Source organism: Ochotona princeps, chromosome 4 (assembly GCF_030435755.1).
Source record: "Ochotona princeps isolate mOchPri1 chromosome 4, mOchPri1.hap1, whole genome shotgun sequence".
NCBI classification, from domain to species: Eukaryota; Metazoa; Chordata; class Mammalia; order Lagomorpha; family Ochotonidae; genus Ochotona; species Ochotona princeps.
Genome location: NC_080835.1, coordinates 10388439 through 10408872, shown reverse-complemented (window position 1 = coordinate 10408872; position 20434 = coordinate 10388439). Strand labels below are relative to the sequence as shown.

At 38.7% G+C, this 20434-nt stretch overlaps 1 protein-coding gene across 1 annotated transcript; it reads left to right on the top strand.

Moving 5' to 3' along the window:
- Positions 1–1662: 1662 nt before the first annotated feature.
- Positions 1663–7417, top strand: LOC105941842 (putative oocyte-secreted protein 1 homolog). Its single transcript, XM_058662244.1, has 4 exons — positions 1663–1760; positions 4852–5030; positions 6070–6228; positions 7334–7417. Exons 1-4 carry the CDS (start codon positions 1685–1687, stop codon positions 7415–7417), a joined length of 498 nt encoding a protein of 165 aa, XP_058518227.1. The 5' UTR covers positions 1663–1684.
- The last annotated feature ends 13017 nt before the right edge of the window (positions 7418–20434 follow it).

Below are 20434 nucleotides of genomic sequence, written 5' to 3'. Positions count from 1 at the left end.
CTTGGAAAAATGACATTTATAATACACATATTATAAATGAAGACACTAAAGTTATTCCTGTAACACATATGTGGCTAGGGAACTCAGAACTGGCACTTTGTGATTTTGTTCAGGCTTGTCCTAGGTAAGAACCAAAGTCGTTGTCAAGGCACCTATGGTGCTTTGTGCCAAAACCCCATGTGCACCTATCTAAGCATCTATGGTGCTAAAGATAGACACTGCTGACAAAATACTATCTGGCCCCAAATGCCAATAATGTTGAGACTGATAATCCTGGATTATAAGTAGCAATGGAATTTACAGGAAGAGGTCAGATCCCCCAAATCCCACCCTTCTAATCCGAGGATTTCTAGACAGATATGAAGTATGAGCAAGAGGAATCTAGGGACGTTCACTATGTGTGAGCTACCATGTAACGGGAGATTGCACCAAATCAAATTAGAATGTGTATGACACTAATTCAGGAGCTCTAATTTGGAAAATTCCACATTAAGATGCGTATGAGTCTGGAATTACAAGAGAAAGATTGAAACTTGATGTACAAAATATGGATTTAACCAAAAAAAAATATTGAAGGAGTGACTCCTTGGCACAGTGACTAAGTTAGCACTTGGATGCCTTTGTCCCAGATGGAGGCAGCTGGGTTTGAGTTCCAGCACCACTACTGACTCTAGTTCCCTCTTAATGCACCTTAAACAGAAGCAAGTGATAACTCAGGTCCTTGTAGGAGATGTAGGCTAAAGTCTCTGCCCCTGACTTCTGCCCCAGTTATTGCAAACATCTAGGAATTGGTTCAATGGCATGGCATCTCTCCACCTCTACCCCCATTCTGAGCTTCTCTCTTTCCCTACCTCTCCCTGTCTCTCAGTTGTTTCAATAAAAAGGTAATATTTTAAACCAAGAAGCCTGGGTGAGTGCAAGGGAAATATGTGATGAAGTCTGGGGTTTTGGATTTCCATGGCTACGAGGCGGCTGAGAGGAGGTGAAACTTTCGAATTAGCCAAAGAGATGATGGATTGTAAAATAAGGACGGGCAGGAGGCCTGGAAGCCACGTTGAAGGAGTCATTAACAAAATCAGCTGTTGCTGATACGTTAGGATGAGTTCACTGACCACCACATTCGGTGGTACTGAAGGGTACTGGTGATGTTGACATGAACAGTTTCAGTGGAGAGCGAAGGTTGAAGAGAGGATAAACTAAAAGGCGTCCTGAAGAATGAGTGCAAGCTACTTCTCTAGCAGATGGTTGCAAAGGGAAGAATAGAAATGGGGAAGTTATGAGGGAAAAGTGCAGATAGGAACTAGTGAACAGGTGAGTGGAATAAGATAATTGACAACATGCTGAACAGTTGCACGGGGAGATTTAGTCACGGCCCTAAGTTAGGCAGCATCTCCTGTGCTTGACCAAATTATCCCTAAAATGACCGACACCTGTAAATTAACAAACATACTTCCTTGCCTGTTACCACCATGCATTTAAAGAAAAAATATGCCAATCATCTGAACACAATTTTAAGAACCTGTGTGATCTGTGAAGGATCAGAATTTGGAAATGGGGCTGACAGTACCGCCTCAGGTGGTAGATACACACAACACCTGTGTGTCTGTGTGCACGCCAGTCACGTGCCGGCAGCCCTACCTTTATGTTCTGCAACCTGAGAAGTCGCTGCTTTGGAACTGGCATCATGAAGACCCTCTTGACGTTATCTTTAGTTCACCTCCTTGTCGCTGTGACTTTTTGGAGGCATGGAGAATCAAAAGGTATATAACAGAAGCTTGAGGAATTTGCTCCAAGAGTTGATATGTTCTATATGAATGTTGAGTGAACTGCATTCTTGTTTTCTGATTCTCACTGTTTTGGTTATCAACTAGAGATGACTAAGGAGTTTCTGGTACCATGGCTAAATAAGTATCCCTGTCTGAATAATTTCTTTTCAGTTATTACAAATAGATGTTATCTTTGCTTTTCTGAAACAGTCTTTAAATGGGATTTTTTCCCCATCTGGTCCCAAATCTACCTTATCTGTTCTACCATGTGATTCTTCTAAGAGTCCTCATGTTGGAACAGCCTTCATGAAATTTCTTAAGACTTTTGTGTATCACCTAATTCTTGTCCATGATCTTCCTAAGTCAGTTTTTTTTTTATGTTGCAAATTTATACCATCTGTAGGGACATGTATATCGATTGAGCCTTAGTTTTATCATCCTCATTGCCTCTCTATCGTAGATCAGGAAGTGACATCTCAATCTTGATGCTGAGTAGGTGAACCGCTATGAGTAATGGCCAGATAATTCCCTGCATATACCCGAGGGAGTTGGTTTGCACTAAGTCTTGAGAGGTGCCATGGGATTTGGAGTCTTAGTTTTTGACCTTTTTAATAAATGTATCTACAGAGTGGATTTGGTGATAGGTTTAAACTCTTCAAGAAATTTTCCCTAGACAATCTTTTGCAAATCAGTGTGACTAAATTTGGGACTACCCAATTCTGGTGTTAGTACTTATTTCCAGAAGAATCTCGGGGGAAGGCAGTTACTGAATATTTGCTTGTGTATTTGTGTTGCATGTGTGTTTAATAGGTAAGACTTTGTTGTTGAACAACATGAGGTTGGAGGAATTTTGGAATTAAGAGTTGAGTGGCCAGTTATGTTCCCTGCAATTGAATTACAAAGTGAATATTATTTTGTTTAGACCAGATTTCCCAAAGGCCAAGCTTCTAAGGTCACGCGTTTTGGAAAGCCCATGATCCTTTTACTACAAAAATTCTTAAGAGGCCCACAGTCTGCATTTTAGAAATAGGGAACTGCAGTAATTTCCGAGGAACAGAGTGAATATAAATTTTTTGTGACTCATTTTTTGAAACAGTAACATAAAAAAGAATGAGCAATAACGAATGTTTAAAACATAAAGCCAGTCTTAAAAAGATTGTTGTTTAAATAGTATTCCTTAGATGCAGCTTTAATGCATTGATTGAAAAACGCTGGCCACTAATTAAAACGTCTTAGTGGGTTTTTTAGTTCTAAGGAGACGATGTATCTGGGGTAAAAATGGTATCAGCCAGTGGTAATTACAGTACCTAGCTATCTCAGGTGTAGATATTTGTTTTTAAGATTTATTTTTATTGGAAAATCAGATACACAGAGAGGAGGAGAGACAGAGAGGAAGATCGTCATTCATCGGGCCACTCCCCAAGCTGCTGCAACGGCTGGTGCTGAGTTGATTCGGAGCCAGGAGCCTCTTCTGGATCTCCCATGCAGGCGCAGGGTCCCAAGGCTTTGGGCCATCCTCAACTGCTTTCCCAGGCTACAAGCAGGGAACTGGATGGGAAGCGGGGCTGCCAAGATTACAACTGGCACCTATATGGGATCCCGGTGCATGCAAGGGGAGGACTTTAGCCTCTAAGCTACGGTGACAAACCCTAGAGATTTTCATTACTTTAAATTTCCAGAGAATTATTCCCAATTCCATCCTATAACTCTTACACATAAGAACAGACATGGTTAGAAAACAACCTTTAGCTTAAGAATTTTATCAGCTGCTTGATGGTCTGGATTTTATTTTTAAAGATTACTTGTTTGAAAGGCAGAGTTATGGAGAGAAATCTTACATCTGCTGGTTCACTTTCCTCGCCGACATAATGGCCTGGCTGTTTCAGGTTCCCTCCAGGTCTTTCCACCAGGGCAGCATAGACCCAAGGATGGGTCATTTTTTTTTCCTTCCCAGGCACATTAGCAGGCAGCTGACTTGGAAGCAGACCAGCTGGGCCTTGATTGGGATGCCAGTGTCACAGGCAGCAGCTTACCCCACTGTGACAGGATGAAGGTGATGGTTTGACTTGGAGCAGCAGTTTCAGAAAAAACTTCCTTGTCTGCTACTTTAGTTTTAGTTTTTTTTTTTTAAGTTCATATAAAGAGATTTTATGTATTTCAGTTTTTCTTTTTTTTAAATTTTTATTGGAAAGTCAGATACACAGAGAGGAAGAGAGACAGAGGAAGATCTTCCACCCGCTGATTCATTCCCCAAGTGGTCCCAATGGCCAGAACTGTGCCAAACTGAAGTCAGGAACACGGGGCCTCCTCTGAGTCTCCCACGCGGGTGCAGGGTCCCAAGGCTTTGGACCGTCTGTGACTGCTTTTCCAGGCCACAATCAGGGAGCTGGATGGGAAGTGGGGCTGCTGGGACAGGAACTGGCACCCATATGGGATCCTGGCACGTATAAGGAGAGAACTTTAGCTGCTAGGCTACTGTGCAGGGCCATACATCACACAGTTTTAAGAACACAATGAACCCTCCCTCCTTGTCATCCTTCCTCCTCCTCTTGTTTTTCTTTTAATCTTTTTTTGAGGAGATATTTTTTACGTCAGAATCATAAAATCATAAGCTGAATCCTTCATTAAAGAATTCAACAAGTAGTATGAAAGATCACTGTCCCCCCAGCAGTATAGACAAGCACTGTAAACGATAATCAAATCTCGGCATGTCGATTTCACTCACATACATTACATTTTTGTACTCTAGTTATTTGTTACCACAATCAGAAAAAAGTGTACACAAAGGTCATTTCTATGCAGGACTGCTCTGAGAGTGACTGGGCCTGAGCCTTCTTGCTGTAGCCCTTCCTCCTAATAGTTTCCTATTGCTCACACTGGTTTTCCAACCTGCTTAGCTTGCTTATTTGTGCTAAGATTTGTTTTATGCTTTGGATACATTTTCTTTGATCTCTGTAGGTCAAGAAGGTGATTTATAGGGTCCTTATATATAAGGACCTCGGGTGATATATGAGGTCCTCAGACCTTATAAGGGTCTGAGTTGAACCAGGGCACACCTGGATTAATTCATTCTTGGTTCTTTCAGTCCTGGAGGTCCACTGTACCCTCACTTGGTTACAAGTCAACCTTAAAGCCCTGACCATTGGTGATTGGTATTTGCTCTCTGATGAGGTGTTTCTGGGCCATGGATGCCCTGTGACCAACGTGTACGAAGATATGTATGTATTCTTGTATCCCACTTCAGACTGTGACATTAAATCTCAGGTAAGAGCGATTACTGCTATAGCCCACTGAGTCATTATTCACAATTTCTTCAGCCTAGGGACTCGCTGCCTCAAAGAGGGTCCTTGTTGCAAGACTCATCTGATTTTTATTATTATATTTGCAACTTAGAGATCAATGTATCAGGAGATAAAAAATTATTTTTCCTGAAGTGAATTGTAATATTCTGCTTTTATTGTGAATAGAATGAGAGTAGAAATGTGAGGACTTTTATAAGCCAAGTATTTTCCTTTTTTGTTAGGCAATGAGAAAAAACATTCATAGGTGCTATAAGCAAATCTTAAACTAAGTCTGTCTGTAACTAACAGTGTAATCAGAGTTTATGACTTAACTAGGTTTCCCTCTGCATTTCAGAATGAGTAGATCTCTCATGAAGAAAGCAGTTCTAAAAATATATTATAGTCTTTAATATTAGAGTAAATTAATATTCATCAACTAGCCAAAGGAAATCTTGGACACAAAATTACATAAAAAATAAAATATTCAGTGAATATGATTATAAAAGCATTTGATGAACCATCAACTCTTTCACTCTTTTCAGCCTTTGTATTATTTGTATTGACTTATATGTCACCATCTTTGTCAGTATTTTGCTGTTTCATAATGCAAGGCATGTCTGTTTTCATAAAGAAAATCATGGCTGTTAGGAAGACAAAAATAGTAAAACATTTAAGGAAAACATAGAATTTAAGCACAGAATATAATTGTAAGAGAAATGGCTTCATTGATTTTTCAGCACTGACCCTTGAAGAATTACATTGTGCTGTATAAGAAATGAATTTGGATTCTGTTGACCCTTCCAAGGGGGTCCTGTGCTTTATGTATTATGCCCAGATGTAACAGATTTTCCAGCTTTATAACAGGCTTTCCTCTATGTGTATAGGTAAATTCTCACCTGAATTTATTCCTTTAAGGGAATTTGGATTATTTCTTTAAAAAAACTTTTTATGAAGATTTTTCTCTACAAATTTATGTAGGCATCATGGGCTTGTTATATCTATTTTAAAATTTGTACCTGCAGGTTTTCAGAAGGAAAATCATTTTTAGGACTCAACTGACATTTATTTCGAGAACAACACCAATGAGGGGATTCACACCCATCTCATGCACTGTTCGGCGAGAGAATTCCTCGTCATTACCTGCAACTTCATTTATTCATCCAAGGTACTGTGTTCAGAAAGTATTTGCAAGTGTCATCCTGGCACCTGGTCTTTAATAACAATTCTGGTGTTAAAATATACCATCGTATATTTCCATTGGATCTTCAACTACCTATTTTCCAAACAAGTGTTGAAAGAAAGGGAACGCATCCTTTCTTGCATACTAAGCGCTTTTTTGGGGGGTTAGATGCTTTGATTTCAGGTTGTGTGTTACTCAGGAGTACAAATACTCCTCTTCACATATAGTAGGAGATCATTACTATCCTTGATGGATGGGAAGATTATCTATGTCTTACTGATATTAGGATCCATCACAGTTCCATTAATTCTGCGTACCATATTCTCTTGTTTTCAATAACAAAAGCTGCATAGGACATATTAAGGTTCACAACTATGTCAACAGAAAGAGGGGGGAAAAAACTTTTAAAAAAATGAATTCTACTAGTTCCTGAGGAGAGTTGTTTTATATATGACATTGGAGTTAAAAATGAAATACTTGGAATATTTGATACTTTTGTTAATTCTTACTATCAATCAAGCTTTATGTCAAGTTTTCATAGATGAGGTACCATTTAATAAACATACATCTGAGGAAGTGTTCTTAAGGCAATTTTTAAATAAAGGTTTTCAGATAGAACACTATTTTAGGAATCTATAATCCTATTTTGGTGTCTGAGTAGCAACATTTTTTTTTATAAAGATTTGTTTATTTTACTTAGAGTTACACAGAGGGAAAGCCGGAGAAGAAGGTCTTCTATCCACTGGTTTACTCCCCACATGGCTGTGGCAGCCAGAGCTGGGCAGATCTAAAGTCACAAGTTGCTTCCAGGTCTCCCATGTGGGTGCAGAGGCTCAAAGCCTTAGGGCATCTGCCACTGCTTTCCCAGGTCAGTAGCAGGGAGCTGGATTGGAAGTGGAGCAGCTGGGACACAGAACTGGCACCCAGATGGGATTCAGGCACCACTGCAATTGCTCACCGATTAGCAGCTTCTTTCCCTTAAATTTTAAAGTCTAGTTCTAAAGCAGAGAATAGAATATGTAGCCTTTAGTACTGGGGCCCACGTCGATGTTTCCACAAATGCTTTACTCCTTGTTCACTTTCCATTTGTTTTTCTTTCTCTTTAGGCAGGCCGAATGGTTGGCATCTCCAACTTACCAAGAATTTTACAACAGTATAAAATGCGCAAACATATGTTGCTCAACGTCTAGAAATTTTTCTGGTACTGCATATAAAATGTTAAATGAGGTAATTAAATATTCAGTATCTTAATCCTATTACAGTATGTTCTGTGGCAGATCACAGTAATTCCTTTTCAGAAGAGGAAATTACATAAACACATGTTGATACAGTATATACTTACAAGCATCCAAACCATTAGTGGAAAGTTTGTGCATTTCTGCTGGTGGGTGTCTTTATGGTATTGTCTCAACTGACGGCGTCATGATAGTCTAATCTTAGTGCTGATATGAAGTATTTATCAGTTTTAATACTGTGGTAATGAGAAAGCACTTTCATTGGACATCAAGGCCAAAGATGACTAACGAGTCAATGGAGATGTGAAAGCTATATTTTCTCTATTTTTTAAAGCTTTTTTTAAATTGGAAAGGCAGATTTCTATAGAGAAAAGGAGATACAGAGAGACAGATCTGCCCCCTGGTTCACTCCCCAAGTGGCTGCAACTGCTGGGACTGTCTCAGTCGGAAGCCAGGAGCAAGGAGCTTCTTCCAGGTCTCCCATGTGGGTTCAGAGTCCCAAGGGTTTGGGTGGTGCTCTACTGCTTTCCCAGGCCACAAGCAAGGAGCTGGATGGGAAGTGGGGCAACTGGCACATAAACTGATGCGGATACAGAACGCTGGTGCTTGCTAAGCAAGGATTTAGCCACTGAGCCATTGTGCTGGGGCCCAAATCTGTATTTTCTTAGAAAAAAACACACTTCCTTAAAACCAAATATCTGCAGGAAAAGAGATTCTTGATTCACAAGAATTTCCCACTGAATATGTAGTGAAAGGAAAATGATGGAAATGTATGTTATGGAGCTAAGACATTTTAGGGTATGGTATTATTGAAGGAAAATGGATTTGTTCCCGGAATTACTTTTAAAACTAGAAAAGAGATAAAGCCATTAGAACTTAGTGTTATTCCCTTTTGATATATAGATGCAGAATGTATTCACACATTGAATTTTAGTATTTATAGAACAGTATTTTCTCCTTGTGGGTTAAAATAAAGTCTACAGATCACTTTCTTTTCTTTTTATATCTTCATAAGAAAAGTCTCTTTCCACCTGATAGCTCTGTTATAATAAAACCATTTGCTCACCAAGCCACTTATTTACTTGCTATTTTCTCTTTTTTTATAGGAAGTGTCTAACATTATTAGATCATTGGCATGTCCCATTACATTGGAATGACTACTGATATCTGAGGACTTAAGAAATAAGACGTCTAAGCTGTAGTAACCTGAAGATGTCAAAGTTCTTACTGATACCATCTTTGTTTAATAAGGCATAACTATGATACATTAAGATTTGGAAAAATGATTTCTGCTTATTGATCATCAACATAGAATTATAAGAAATTATCTGAATAGTTAACTATTTCATTGTAATAAATTAGCATGAGTGAATTAAAACTGCAACAGTCTATATTTTTCATAATTTTTCAGGCTGATTTTTCTGATTTCACAGAGGCAATGGCTGCATTCTACTGCAGGTTTGGTTGGGGTGGAAGGTCTAAGATGGACTCATAAATTGGACACCTGCTGTTAGGCATCAACTGGGGCCCTAGGTCTGCACTTGCTCTCCTGTTCCCCCACCCCCCTGTAGTTCCACTGGTGTTACCACATGATAACCTCAGAACAGCATTCCAAGGGATGGGAGTCAGGAGGAGGTGTGATGCTTCCAGAGCCTTCTGTTCTAGAACTCACACATCATTACCACCATATTCCATGAATCAACAAAAGTCGTAGGACGAGGAGAGGTTGGGTGCCTTGTGCGAGGAGTATAAGAGTTCCATCATAAAGGGGTTTGGGCCCCCAAGCATGGAAGAATATGTGGTTAACAAGTAGTCTGTCATATATGGAGGAAAGATTTAAGGATTATTAGCTTAAATCATCATATAAAATCTTCTAAATCTATTAATCATTTAAAACAAAGAGTGTAATATGTTTCCCTATTTAATACTTACGCATTTCATTTAAACATTAAAAACAATCTCAATTCATTTTTATTACATTATACATAATATTCCAAGAGGTATATTTAACAGCTGGCTCAAATGCCCACCTGATTGTCTCGTTTTAAATAACGTGAAACTTGTCACAATATTTGAAATATAAGCTTTCAGAATGCCCTTCTCAAAGCAGATCCTTAGCCGAATACTTATTAACTCAAACAAATGTTAAATATGCAGTAATGATTAAATGGCTGTTAAAACATGCCTTGTAATTCTGAGATGGGCACATCTATCGGGCACTGTTCATGTTGTTGGTCTGTCCATCACATTCCCTCCCAGGGAGGGGGTCTGAAAACTCTCACAGGCCAAGGCAAGCTGAAGTTGCGTGTGGCACTGATGGCTAAACCATTGGAGTGACTGTTAAGGAGGAAGAGCCTCCACCTGACAGGGGCCTTTATCGACTGTGTGGTGCAGGGCTGCTTCTTCACTCGATAAGTTTCCTGAACAAGAACACATTTCTTTTGTAAAGCCACTGAAGTTTTGGCCTAATGTAGTACTCCAGGGTAAACTCGCTGGGTCAGACTAACAAACACCTTGAACAAATAAACACTTAAAACCAAGTGTTGTAGAAGATTGCCTGTTCCCCTGTGCGGGAGGTCCTAGCACGTGGCACACCGTGTCCCCAGGGGAACTCCCAACAGAGATCTCCATCTGGCCTATTCAGTCTTCATGCTGGCAAGAGCAGTGACGCTGCACATCAGACTCCTCTTTGTCCAAATATGAACTGTGCTGGGACTTCCTTGATAAGCTGTGTGTCACATTTGACTTCTTAGAGTTGCTTATCTGACAGTCTCCCATGGTGAACGTGACCTGAGACACAGCTTCCAGTCTATGTGCTGTGTGTGACTCACGGCCTACCAGCCTGTGACCTGCAGGCACAGCTTCTAGCCATGTGGGAGGAACGTGACCTGTGACTTGGTTGGAGGGTCCAGAGAGATAGACATGTCTTCCATCCAGTTACAGTGTCATTGCTAGCTGGCAGGACTGTTGGGGAACACACTTCTGTCTGCCCCTGTCCTAGTCTATAAAGTTGTGCTCACTTTACAATAAACAGACCTGCTCCATCAGACTGTCCCCAGTTCTTACAAAGAACACCATTGCCTCACCTTCTCAGCGGTCTCAGGACCTGTGGCAGGAAACCCCCCAAGAAAGTGTTACCTGAAACTGCTTCAGACTCATGAGGACAAACAGAAAAAATCTCACAAAAGACAAGTCACCTATATACTCAGTTGCTTATATGAGTGCAGGACAAGCTGTAACTTTGGAGAGAAAAGGAGTTCTTCAAGGCACTGATTTGACAGATGACCAGGTATTTAACTCACAATTGTAGCTCAGGTAAGCAAGATTCTTACGTGAACATACTGGTTAGTTTAGAAAGAATGCTGTCTGCCAACTAGAAGTTTCTGAAATTTTCAAGATAAAGAAGTAGAAACTTAAGAGTAGTAGAATAACAATGATCAATTTATGGAGTGTTTAGATGTAAATATTTAATAACTGGGTTGTACAGTTTGGTGTAATTTGTATTTTTTAATGCAAGAAATTATAGTGTTCACTGAAAATCTTAAAACTTCATTTATGTGTGATTTAAAACAAACCTTTCTAGCAGAAATGTGGAGATGAAATAAAATACATTAAATTCCTTGCTGTGAAGGTATGTGATGTACAGAGGATAATAGCAAAGATTTGATGGGATATTGATTTCTTTTTAAAGATTTATTTAGAAAGCAGGGTGATGAGAGAGGAAAATTGCCCATCTGCTGGCTCACTCCCAAAATGGTTGCAATAGCCTGGACTGACCAGGCCAATGCCAGAAGCTAGAGGCTCCATCCTGGTCTCCTACGTGAGTAGCGGGGAGCCAAGCATCTTTATTATCATTTGTCTTCATAGGTGCATTAACCAGAAGCTGGATTGGAAGTGTAGGAGCTGAGACTGGACTGGCACAACACCTACCCCTGGACAAGGGGTGGGTGCTGTTTTACATAGGGTGGACAAGGAAGAGACCCTAGTGTAACTCTGGGATAGTGAATAAAAGAGTTAACTATAGTAAAATGTTGAACATTATATTTTGAAATTTTGCTGCTTTTTATTTTTATCATTGTATGATACAGTTCCACAGGCCATGGGATCTCTCTTATCCCTTCCCAATTCCCTCCCCTCTCACTGAGTTCCCCTATATCATTACCATAGTACAGTGCCCCATAAATAGTCATATGTCCATCATTGCGGGCATGGACAATGGCAGAGTCCAGCATCCTGTGGTCAAGATATAGGAAATAGTTTTATTGGGAGTAAATCTTTAGTCTGGAAGTAGAGATGCATACTGTATTTTACCCTCACATCTGGATATGATAGTCTCCATTACACAGTTACTATATATCCCTTATATGAAAAACCACAATACTATGATGGTTGATTGATGAGTTTAATCCATTTGCATTTAGGGTTAATATGAATGGGCGGTAATTTGGTTCTGTCATTTTAGCACTGATTTAGTCTTCTGTTGTTATTTTCCTGAGATGTTCTTTGCATTTATTTGCCTTTGGTTTTGGTGGGCGCTATTCCTTTTCTCTGTCAAGAGAACATCTGTATTATCATTTGTAGGGCAGGTTTGGAAGATGCATATTCTTTTAACTTTTCTTTACTGTGGAAGAATTTTATTTCATTTCCAAAGGCAAAGGCAAGTTTTGCTGGGTACATTATTATGGGCAGAAATTTTTCCTTTTTAAAATCTGGAATATTTTGCTCCATTCTCTTCTTGCCTGTAGAGTTTCCTGTTAGAGTTTCCTGTGAGTTTAATTGGCATTCCTTTATATGTCAGTTGGTTTTTTTTTCACATGCACATTTCAGGATCTTTTCCTTATGTTTGGTTGAAGAGAGCTTGATGAGCATGTGTCATGGTGAAGATGTTCTTTTTCATTTCTTCAGTGACGCATTAGTCATTCAGTAGCACGTTATGTACCTATAGTCATCCTACCGCACAATAGAACACCAGAACTTATTTCTCCTGAGTATTACTTAGTGTTCCCTGAACCAAACGTTCACAATCTCTCTCCAACAACTACTATCGGGTCAACTTTGTAGACGTTGCACTTGATCTGTACTTGAGAGGGATCATGTAGTATGTCCTTCTGTGTCAAATCTCCAGAATTCCCATGAATATAATAATAAGCAAAAATGCATCAGAAATTTCAACAGAAAGTTCTTCCTACTAAATGTTTTATTACATTATGTGAATTTTGAAAATCAACAAGTTCTTATTGTAGGATCATATTTTATAAATCCTAATTGAAAACGAAGGCCTTGAAGATTTATATTTACAAAGACAAATTAATGGATATTAACTGGCAATACTTTTCACTATCAACAATCACATTATTTTAAATAAATGAACAGTTCATTTGTATTAAAATAGATAAAAATAACAAGTCCCTATCTCCTTATAATCTTACATATTTTACACCTACTTGCTGAAACAACTGATACTTTACTGTAGAATTGCCTAGGGATTTAATTCTTTTAATTCTTGAATATACATATATAAAAATACAAGTTATTTATCACATATGTGTGTATATGTGGGTGTGTGTATACATATTTATTTCAAAAGCCAGAGGAATTTTGAACACTTGATAATAAAATGTTCAATGTTTGAGATTGACATATGCCCTGATTTGAATATCACACAAAATATATGTGTGTTGAAGCAAAACAAGTCCCCCATGAATATGTACAATTTTTATGTCAGTTAAATAAAAACCTGGTGATTACTATAGCTGTTTGATGATAGTCACAGGAAATTACTCTGTATTTTAAAATTCAGGTGATCTAGCAGACATAATTTCTGATTCATTAAGCTCTTGCTTTTGAGATGGTGCTTTTACAAAGCTTAATTTCTACACATGATCTTAGCCAAAAGGCTGAGGGACGATAAAAGGTTAATTTCTGCCAAAGTCGGGAGCTAAGTTAATTGATTTTTAGCATAATTTCTCTTTTCCAGGATTTTACATTATTAGACTTTACTAGACAAATTGGTCTTGGAAAATTTTTTTTCAATTCCCCTGTGAATATATGCATTTATGGTAAAACAGTTTTCAGGAAAGCAAAATTAAACCAAAAAGTAGCAGTATTTTCTCAAGCTTTGGTTACAGCTGTGTGGATCTGCGCATCGGAATCAAAATCTCCTGGCCCTTGTTAGAGAGACATGAAATACGTCTCAAGTCTGCCTTCCTGGTCCAGCAGTGCGAGCCCTGGGTCCAGGGAATTGCTGATTTTCCTCAGAGCCCATGGTGGCTGTTGCATCAACATCACCAATTTAGAAATGATTCTTCTGTATTGTTCATTTGCAGATTCTTATATCATCCTGCAAATACCTGCTCTTCATAGTCCAATAGACAAGAGTGTTACATAAGACACAGTTACTGACCCATAGACTTTTTTGGGAAGAAACTTTCTGGGGAACTATAGCCTAGAGCCACTTTATGCATTTTCTTCTCCTGATTTTTCTTATAATAATCTCGGCCTTGAAGCAGAAAAGCCAGTTATGCTGAGGGCTTGAGCAAAGCTTCCAGGATGATAGGTCATTGCTTGCAGGTGAGGGGACCACGGGTCTATAAACACCTGGGAAGGCCGCCTACGTGTGGTTTCCTATTTCCTGTGGTATCTTGAACTACCAGCCGAAGGATGAAGCTCTCTGGAGTGTTTGGGCTCTCTTTGCTCCTTGTATTGATTGATGGTTTTGAGGATGGTAAGAAAAGGAATTCTAGAGGGCCACCTTTCCTGACACAGCATGCTTTCTTATGTACATTGAACGTTTGCATTGAAGGTGACTGCTGGTCACCTTCTTTTTTTGCAGTGACTGCAGGTCCACAGTGTAGTTCAAGTAGCCTCAATACTGTATTTCCTCTTGAGTCCACAAGGAAGTGGCCTCAAGGTGTGGTGGCCTGATGCTCCGATTTTCCTTCGTCCGGAGATGGGCTTGTCGCTTGGCAGTCTGGGGCACATGGCTGACTGCAGGGACTGGGGAGGGACTGCTGGTGTCCAGGTTCTACATCTGTGCTTGTTCCATTCTCCCACTGAACAGCTATGCTCCCTTAGGTTTATGTGGAATAGTGGCACTGACTTTCTGCAGAGGTAATGAAGAGTAAGGAGAGTAACTCCACAAAACTGACTATTGGTGTAAACTTCAGGAAATCTTTAGCGTCACTTATCAACTTAACTACCAACAAGGTAACGGGCACGCTTCCTAACATTGTCCCTTTCTTCCCCCAGTGTCTGTAATCTGCAGTGAATACTGGCTGCAGGTCAGGATTAAACAAAATCTTTATTTGCATGGCCAGCAGCTTCAGCCCCATGAACTCTTTCTAGGAACTGGCTGCACAGTAACAGGACAGCTATTGGACTTCTTCGAGTTCGCTTATCCTGTCAGCTTTTGTGGGATCAAAACTGAAGTAAGAACAACTCTGTCAGTAAATAATGTGTTCTCCTTAAAGAGGCAAATGAATTACAACTGGCATTAAAATTTATTGTTACAGCGAATAGAATATCAAATTCTCAAGTCTTTGAGAATTCAAACGATAGAATTGATAGAGGGTAAGCTGTGGGTCTCGTTAAAGATGATGCATTTGTTGGTCCACTTTCTGCCACCTTTCTTGGCTTTTTCTGGAAAGATTTTATGTTCTCTGCAGTAACCACTAACTTGAGGGAAGCATCGTATTTGGAAACATCTCAATGACTCCCAACTCTGTTGTTTTGTCTAAAAATTCTAGCTGAAATATGGCATGGAAGGTTATCCTAGCTGCTGCAGAGTTAAAAGTGAGATGAACTTTCTCTGAGATTAAAGTTATATTCAGTAACTATTATGAGTGAGTGGGTCATGATAGATAATTAAGAGAAAATGAAAGTAACATTCATGAAACAATTGTGTGCCTTTTGTGCTGATGAGCATTTTAGGGGCTTCAGAGCTACTGGACCTCAGGTTATGTTTATTTTAGGAACTAGACCTTAGCACCAGGTGCCGTAAATAATCTTCATAGTGATCAAGTTCACTAGAATTATGTCATTGTAAAGGTAAATATCCATACAAATAACTTGCCTATTGCCACACAGTAGGTGAAGACACTTTTGAAAGGATATTTCTGTGAAAGGAAGGAGAGAGGGCAAGAGAGAAAGAGCACGCTAACTTTCATCTCATTTGCTCTTCAAATGCCTGGGTGGGGCCAAATCTCGAAGCTGAGAACTCTTATTAGTGTGGGTGGTAAGAACCCAATTATTGTAGCCATCATTGTTATGTCCCGGAGTCTTCATTAACAGGAAGCTGGAATGAAGAGCTGGGCTGGGACCCTGAGCCCAGGCACACCAATGTGGGCTCACCAATGTGAGTGTCTTCACCCTCAGGCTCACTGCCTACCCTAAACAGCTGAATTTGAACATGGTATTAGTATTAGTTCTGCTGCCTCTCTCTCATGCCTATTGATATTTGTTGTTGTTGTTAATTTTGCTGTATTTGGTACTGGTAAGTTGGTTTTCTTTCGGTCCCATACTACCAATTTTCTTTCTTCTTATGAGAGAGATGGAAAAAGAAAATATCTCCTCTCCTGATTCACTTCCCAAATGTCTGCCACAACCAGGGCTTGGCCCAGCTGAAAGCAGGAGCTTGGAGCTCTATCCAGGTTTCCCAAATGGGATCTCAAATACTTGAGCCATTGCCTGCTGCCCTCCAGGTTGTGCTACAGCAGGAAACTGGTGCCTTCCACATGGCGCATTAATGGAAGGTGGGACTTGAACCCAGGGACTCTGAATGGAATATGGGAATTCCAAGCTGCTACCCACCTCTCACCACATTTTAAGTACATGCTTAGTTGGACTAATTCTGCCCCTGAATTCAGATTCCTGAACAAGGAATTTGATTGTAACTGACCCCCCCCAGTACTGAATATAATGGCTTGCATATAACAAACTTTGTGAGAATCACTAATTTTTGTTGGAATTGTAAATAAGAAATGCACGAGCTGGTGGATGCTAAAGCTTTGCTGCCTCAGAGTGAACAAACTGCCTGAAATAAACGCCAGCCCATAGAAAAGAAAATATGAATTGTGTGCCGATGAAGTGGAATTCTTTTATCCAGCTATGACAAGTGTATATGTATGCTGTGGTTCTGAGTTCCCCAGGCTAAACTATTTTGAAATTCAAACAAAACAATGTTCTTTAATATGTGATACATATGCCCTATGTAATGTCCAATGTAAATTATTACAAAGTAATTTTTTTTTGGATTTAAAAAATGTTGGATTTTATTATTCCCTCTTGTGACACAAAGAGTAAATGCTAAAGATAGCATTGGCCTTGGGCAACCTTCAGTGCTAACACACCGTTGAACATCATATTTTTTATGTGTGAGATAGTGATTGCAGGTGAATTATATGCAAATGTTCACACTGTTCTGTATGAATGTGTTTGAGTGCCTCCAATGTTGGTACTACATTATGCGTTTCAACTCTAATTTGTAAATATTTTAAATTGTAGCATATAACTACTTGCATACCGATTGGCATGCACTGCAGGTTATTTCTATTACCCTGAAGATATACAAGAGGATGAAAATATTAGTTTGTTTTTTCCTTTAGAAATATCTATGCACTTGTTGCTATTATTTGTGTTGATTCCAGCTAGTTTACTATGCTTACAAACTGTTTTTTACAATCATCTTCCTTTCATACCAGTCAGCTTTAGAAGCAATCCTTAATCATGAATCATTCAAATTTATAGTACTTGATGCAAGGAGCATTTGCAGTGGAGATCTGGTTTGGAAAGATTGGAAAGATTTATTCCATGGTCCATTTCAGAAAAAGGTGTGACCATTTCTGTTTTACTCAGATTATTCTCACTTTACAAACATAACGCTATCAGATGCTTTCAATGTTCATGCCCAGAACAATGTGTATAGCCTGTCCTGTAATTCTTACTTTCTTCAATGAGATTCTTAGTGCTAAGCCAGCCAGAGATGATTAAAAAGTTGTCTATGTTGACTCAACTGCTGAACAACAACAAAAAATATCCTAGATGTATCAGAGACAGTTTTGTATCTTTTACTTATATCCAATGGATATACTCATCTAAAAATGTGGTTTTATATAGCTTTCTCTTCCTAAATTTGTGTTCAGTCTGTAACTACCAGGTCTAACTAAAATGACGGATTATTATACTCTTTGTCTCTTTAGATGCGACCATGGGGTATTCTCATTGAAAGTTCAATCACTTATCAACCGGAAAATTTAAATATCACAGGTTACCTCCCAATATCATGCTATATTCAGAAGTAAGTATAAAGACCTCTGAGATTAAGGTTACCTAACAGGAACATTGGTTGCCAGCTATTCTTATGAGGCTAAAACTGTTGGGTAGTTTGAGATGGAGTACTGGACTCAGTGTGTTTTATAGAGTTTTGTTAGTCATATATGGAGATTAAAAAAAACAAACCACTCATCTGAGTGAATGAATCTTCTAAGTGAGTTGAGGTTTACCTGCGTATGCATTCCCTGGTAGCTGACAGTATTTCTGTGTGAGAAGTCAGTTTTCTTGTTCTTGAATCCATCATAAATTCCCTCTATAAAATTCCAGATGCCGGTAATCTTGATGAACAAATTGGCTTATAAATTTCAGTGAATCTTGAATAATAATCATAAAGTCAACAGGCAACAAGATAGATGCTTCTTTCATATGTCACAGATGTTTGATATTTTCTACTCATCCCCTAGTAAGGAGATGGAAATTTGTGTTTCTGAATTACATGTACAATTATGAATGTATAATATGCCGTATGCATTGATGTTTAAATATATTTTTAAATTGTGGATGGATGAACTTTCTGAGAGCCCTGTTTGAAAGATACTTTTGACAGCAAAATTCATGACAATCTAGGTAAAGTATGTACATTTTATACAATTTTCATCTTACTTTCCTATTACCCTGTCTTGGTGGTCATTCACTTATCTGCTTCTTGTTTTGTGAAAATCTCTAGTTGATAAATATTGTGGAGTAATGTCGTATTTCCAGCTCCTTATTCAGAATATTTGAGGAAAAAACCCCCTAACCATGTTGTAACAAGGGTTAATGAGGATGCCCTTCCCATTATTCTAATCTTTTACTCTTCCGTGTCTTTCATATAACCCCTCTGAGCCTACTGTATAAAGTTGGGCATAAAACTACTATACACATTCTCAATGTTTAAGTTATTCACTTAAAACTCTGTATCTTTTTGAAGACAAAGAAATTTAGTGATATTCGATCCACCATCTTTCATTACAGGCCAAGAAAATAGTCTTTAGTAATTTTCTGTAAAGGTGAAGTGATTTGGGATGTAACATGAATCAAGAGTTTGAGATTTCTATTAAATCACTTTGATCCTATATTCCCATGGTAATGGGAGATTCTATTCAGTATTTCTTTAATAAATTTTAAAGTACAAGGTTCCATTCCCCACACCCCAACTGGTTGCCATTCTGTGACTTTAAACTCAAATCCATCTTTATATTGTAGATTCTTTCACATCACAATCTTCACTCCAAATAGTACAGATGTGTCTCTAATCTGTATGTGACTCTTTTTCAGAAATTCCTCATTCACATATACAAAAAAAGTGAAAGGGAGTAGTAAGGACCATGAATCTGAAAACTCAATAGAAAAGGAAAACTCGTCTTCATGCCAAATGGAAGACTCAAGGACCCAATCAGACACAACAGCTGGGTGAGTAGTTGGAGCAATTCTGCAAGCATTTTCCAATACAATTGTGAAATTTAATAAAATGATGCCATACAGTACATATTATGTATCTTCTACCGATATAATTTTACTTCATGATCATTTTTAAAATTTTATTTATGACATAGTTTTATAGGCTCTGGGATTCCATCAACCCCTCCCCAAATTCTTCCCCCGTGTTGGATTCCTCCATATTGTTACAGTGGTACAGTTCATAACCAGTCATGATTCCTTCATTGCAGGCATGTACCATGCATATAGTCCAGCATCTTATTGTCCAGCTAAATTCAACAGTTTCACTGGGAGACTATCCCTGGTATGAAAGTAGAGCTGGCAGAATATCATCCCTTCCAATGAAAACCCACAACAGAACATCAACAATTTACAACATCATGGAGTTCATTGACATGACATTGAGTGACCAATATGTTAGAAACTGCAAGTTCTTAACCATGTCCTGTAACTACTTCATTGACATTTCAATTTTAGTTTATACACAAAATTAATGATCATTTTAACCAAGAATTATTTATTTTAAATTTTATTTTATTGTGGAAAATGAGATTTATCTTGTTAACAAATTTTAATAGATCATTACCTATCAGCACAACGTCCAGCACATCTTTAGAACTTACTTATCTTGCTTAAATGATTACTGATAGCTATTTTTATTAATCTACTCTTTATAATGATAGTAACTCCTCATTGCATCTGGAAACCACCATTCCACTCCTTAAGTCTATGGATTTCACAATCTTAATAATTCTCATGAGTGGAATCATGCAATATTTGTCTTCCTGTGTCTGTTTTATTTCCCATTGCATTGTGTCTCCAAGTTTCTTTCATGTTAACACACGTTGCAAGATTTTATTTTTTTCAAAAAAGTGGCCAGTATTGTTATACTATCTGTATGTCTATTTGTCTCAGTTTATTTATCCAGTCATCTGTAGATAAATACATGACCTATTTCCATATCTTACCTGTGTGTATATTGATGTAAATTGTGGGGAGTGGGGGATGTCTAAAGCCGCTCCTGGGATTGGGAGGGGCGGTTGCAAGATGGCAGCTGGCCCAGGGCCAGGAGGTGGAGTTGGTCTCAGCATCAGGTAAACAGGAAGTCACAGTGATAGGCTAATGCCCTCACTGCGATTATGTCATTGCTACTGCCTATCAGGTAGCACCAAGTGGACCCACGGGGAGAAGTGATTGCTGGAGAACGATATAAAAGTAGCTGGT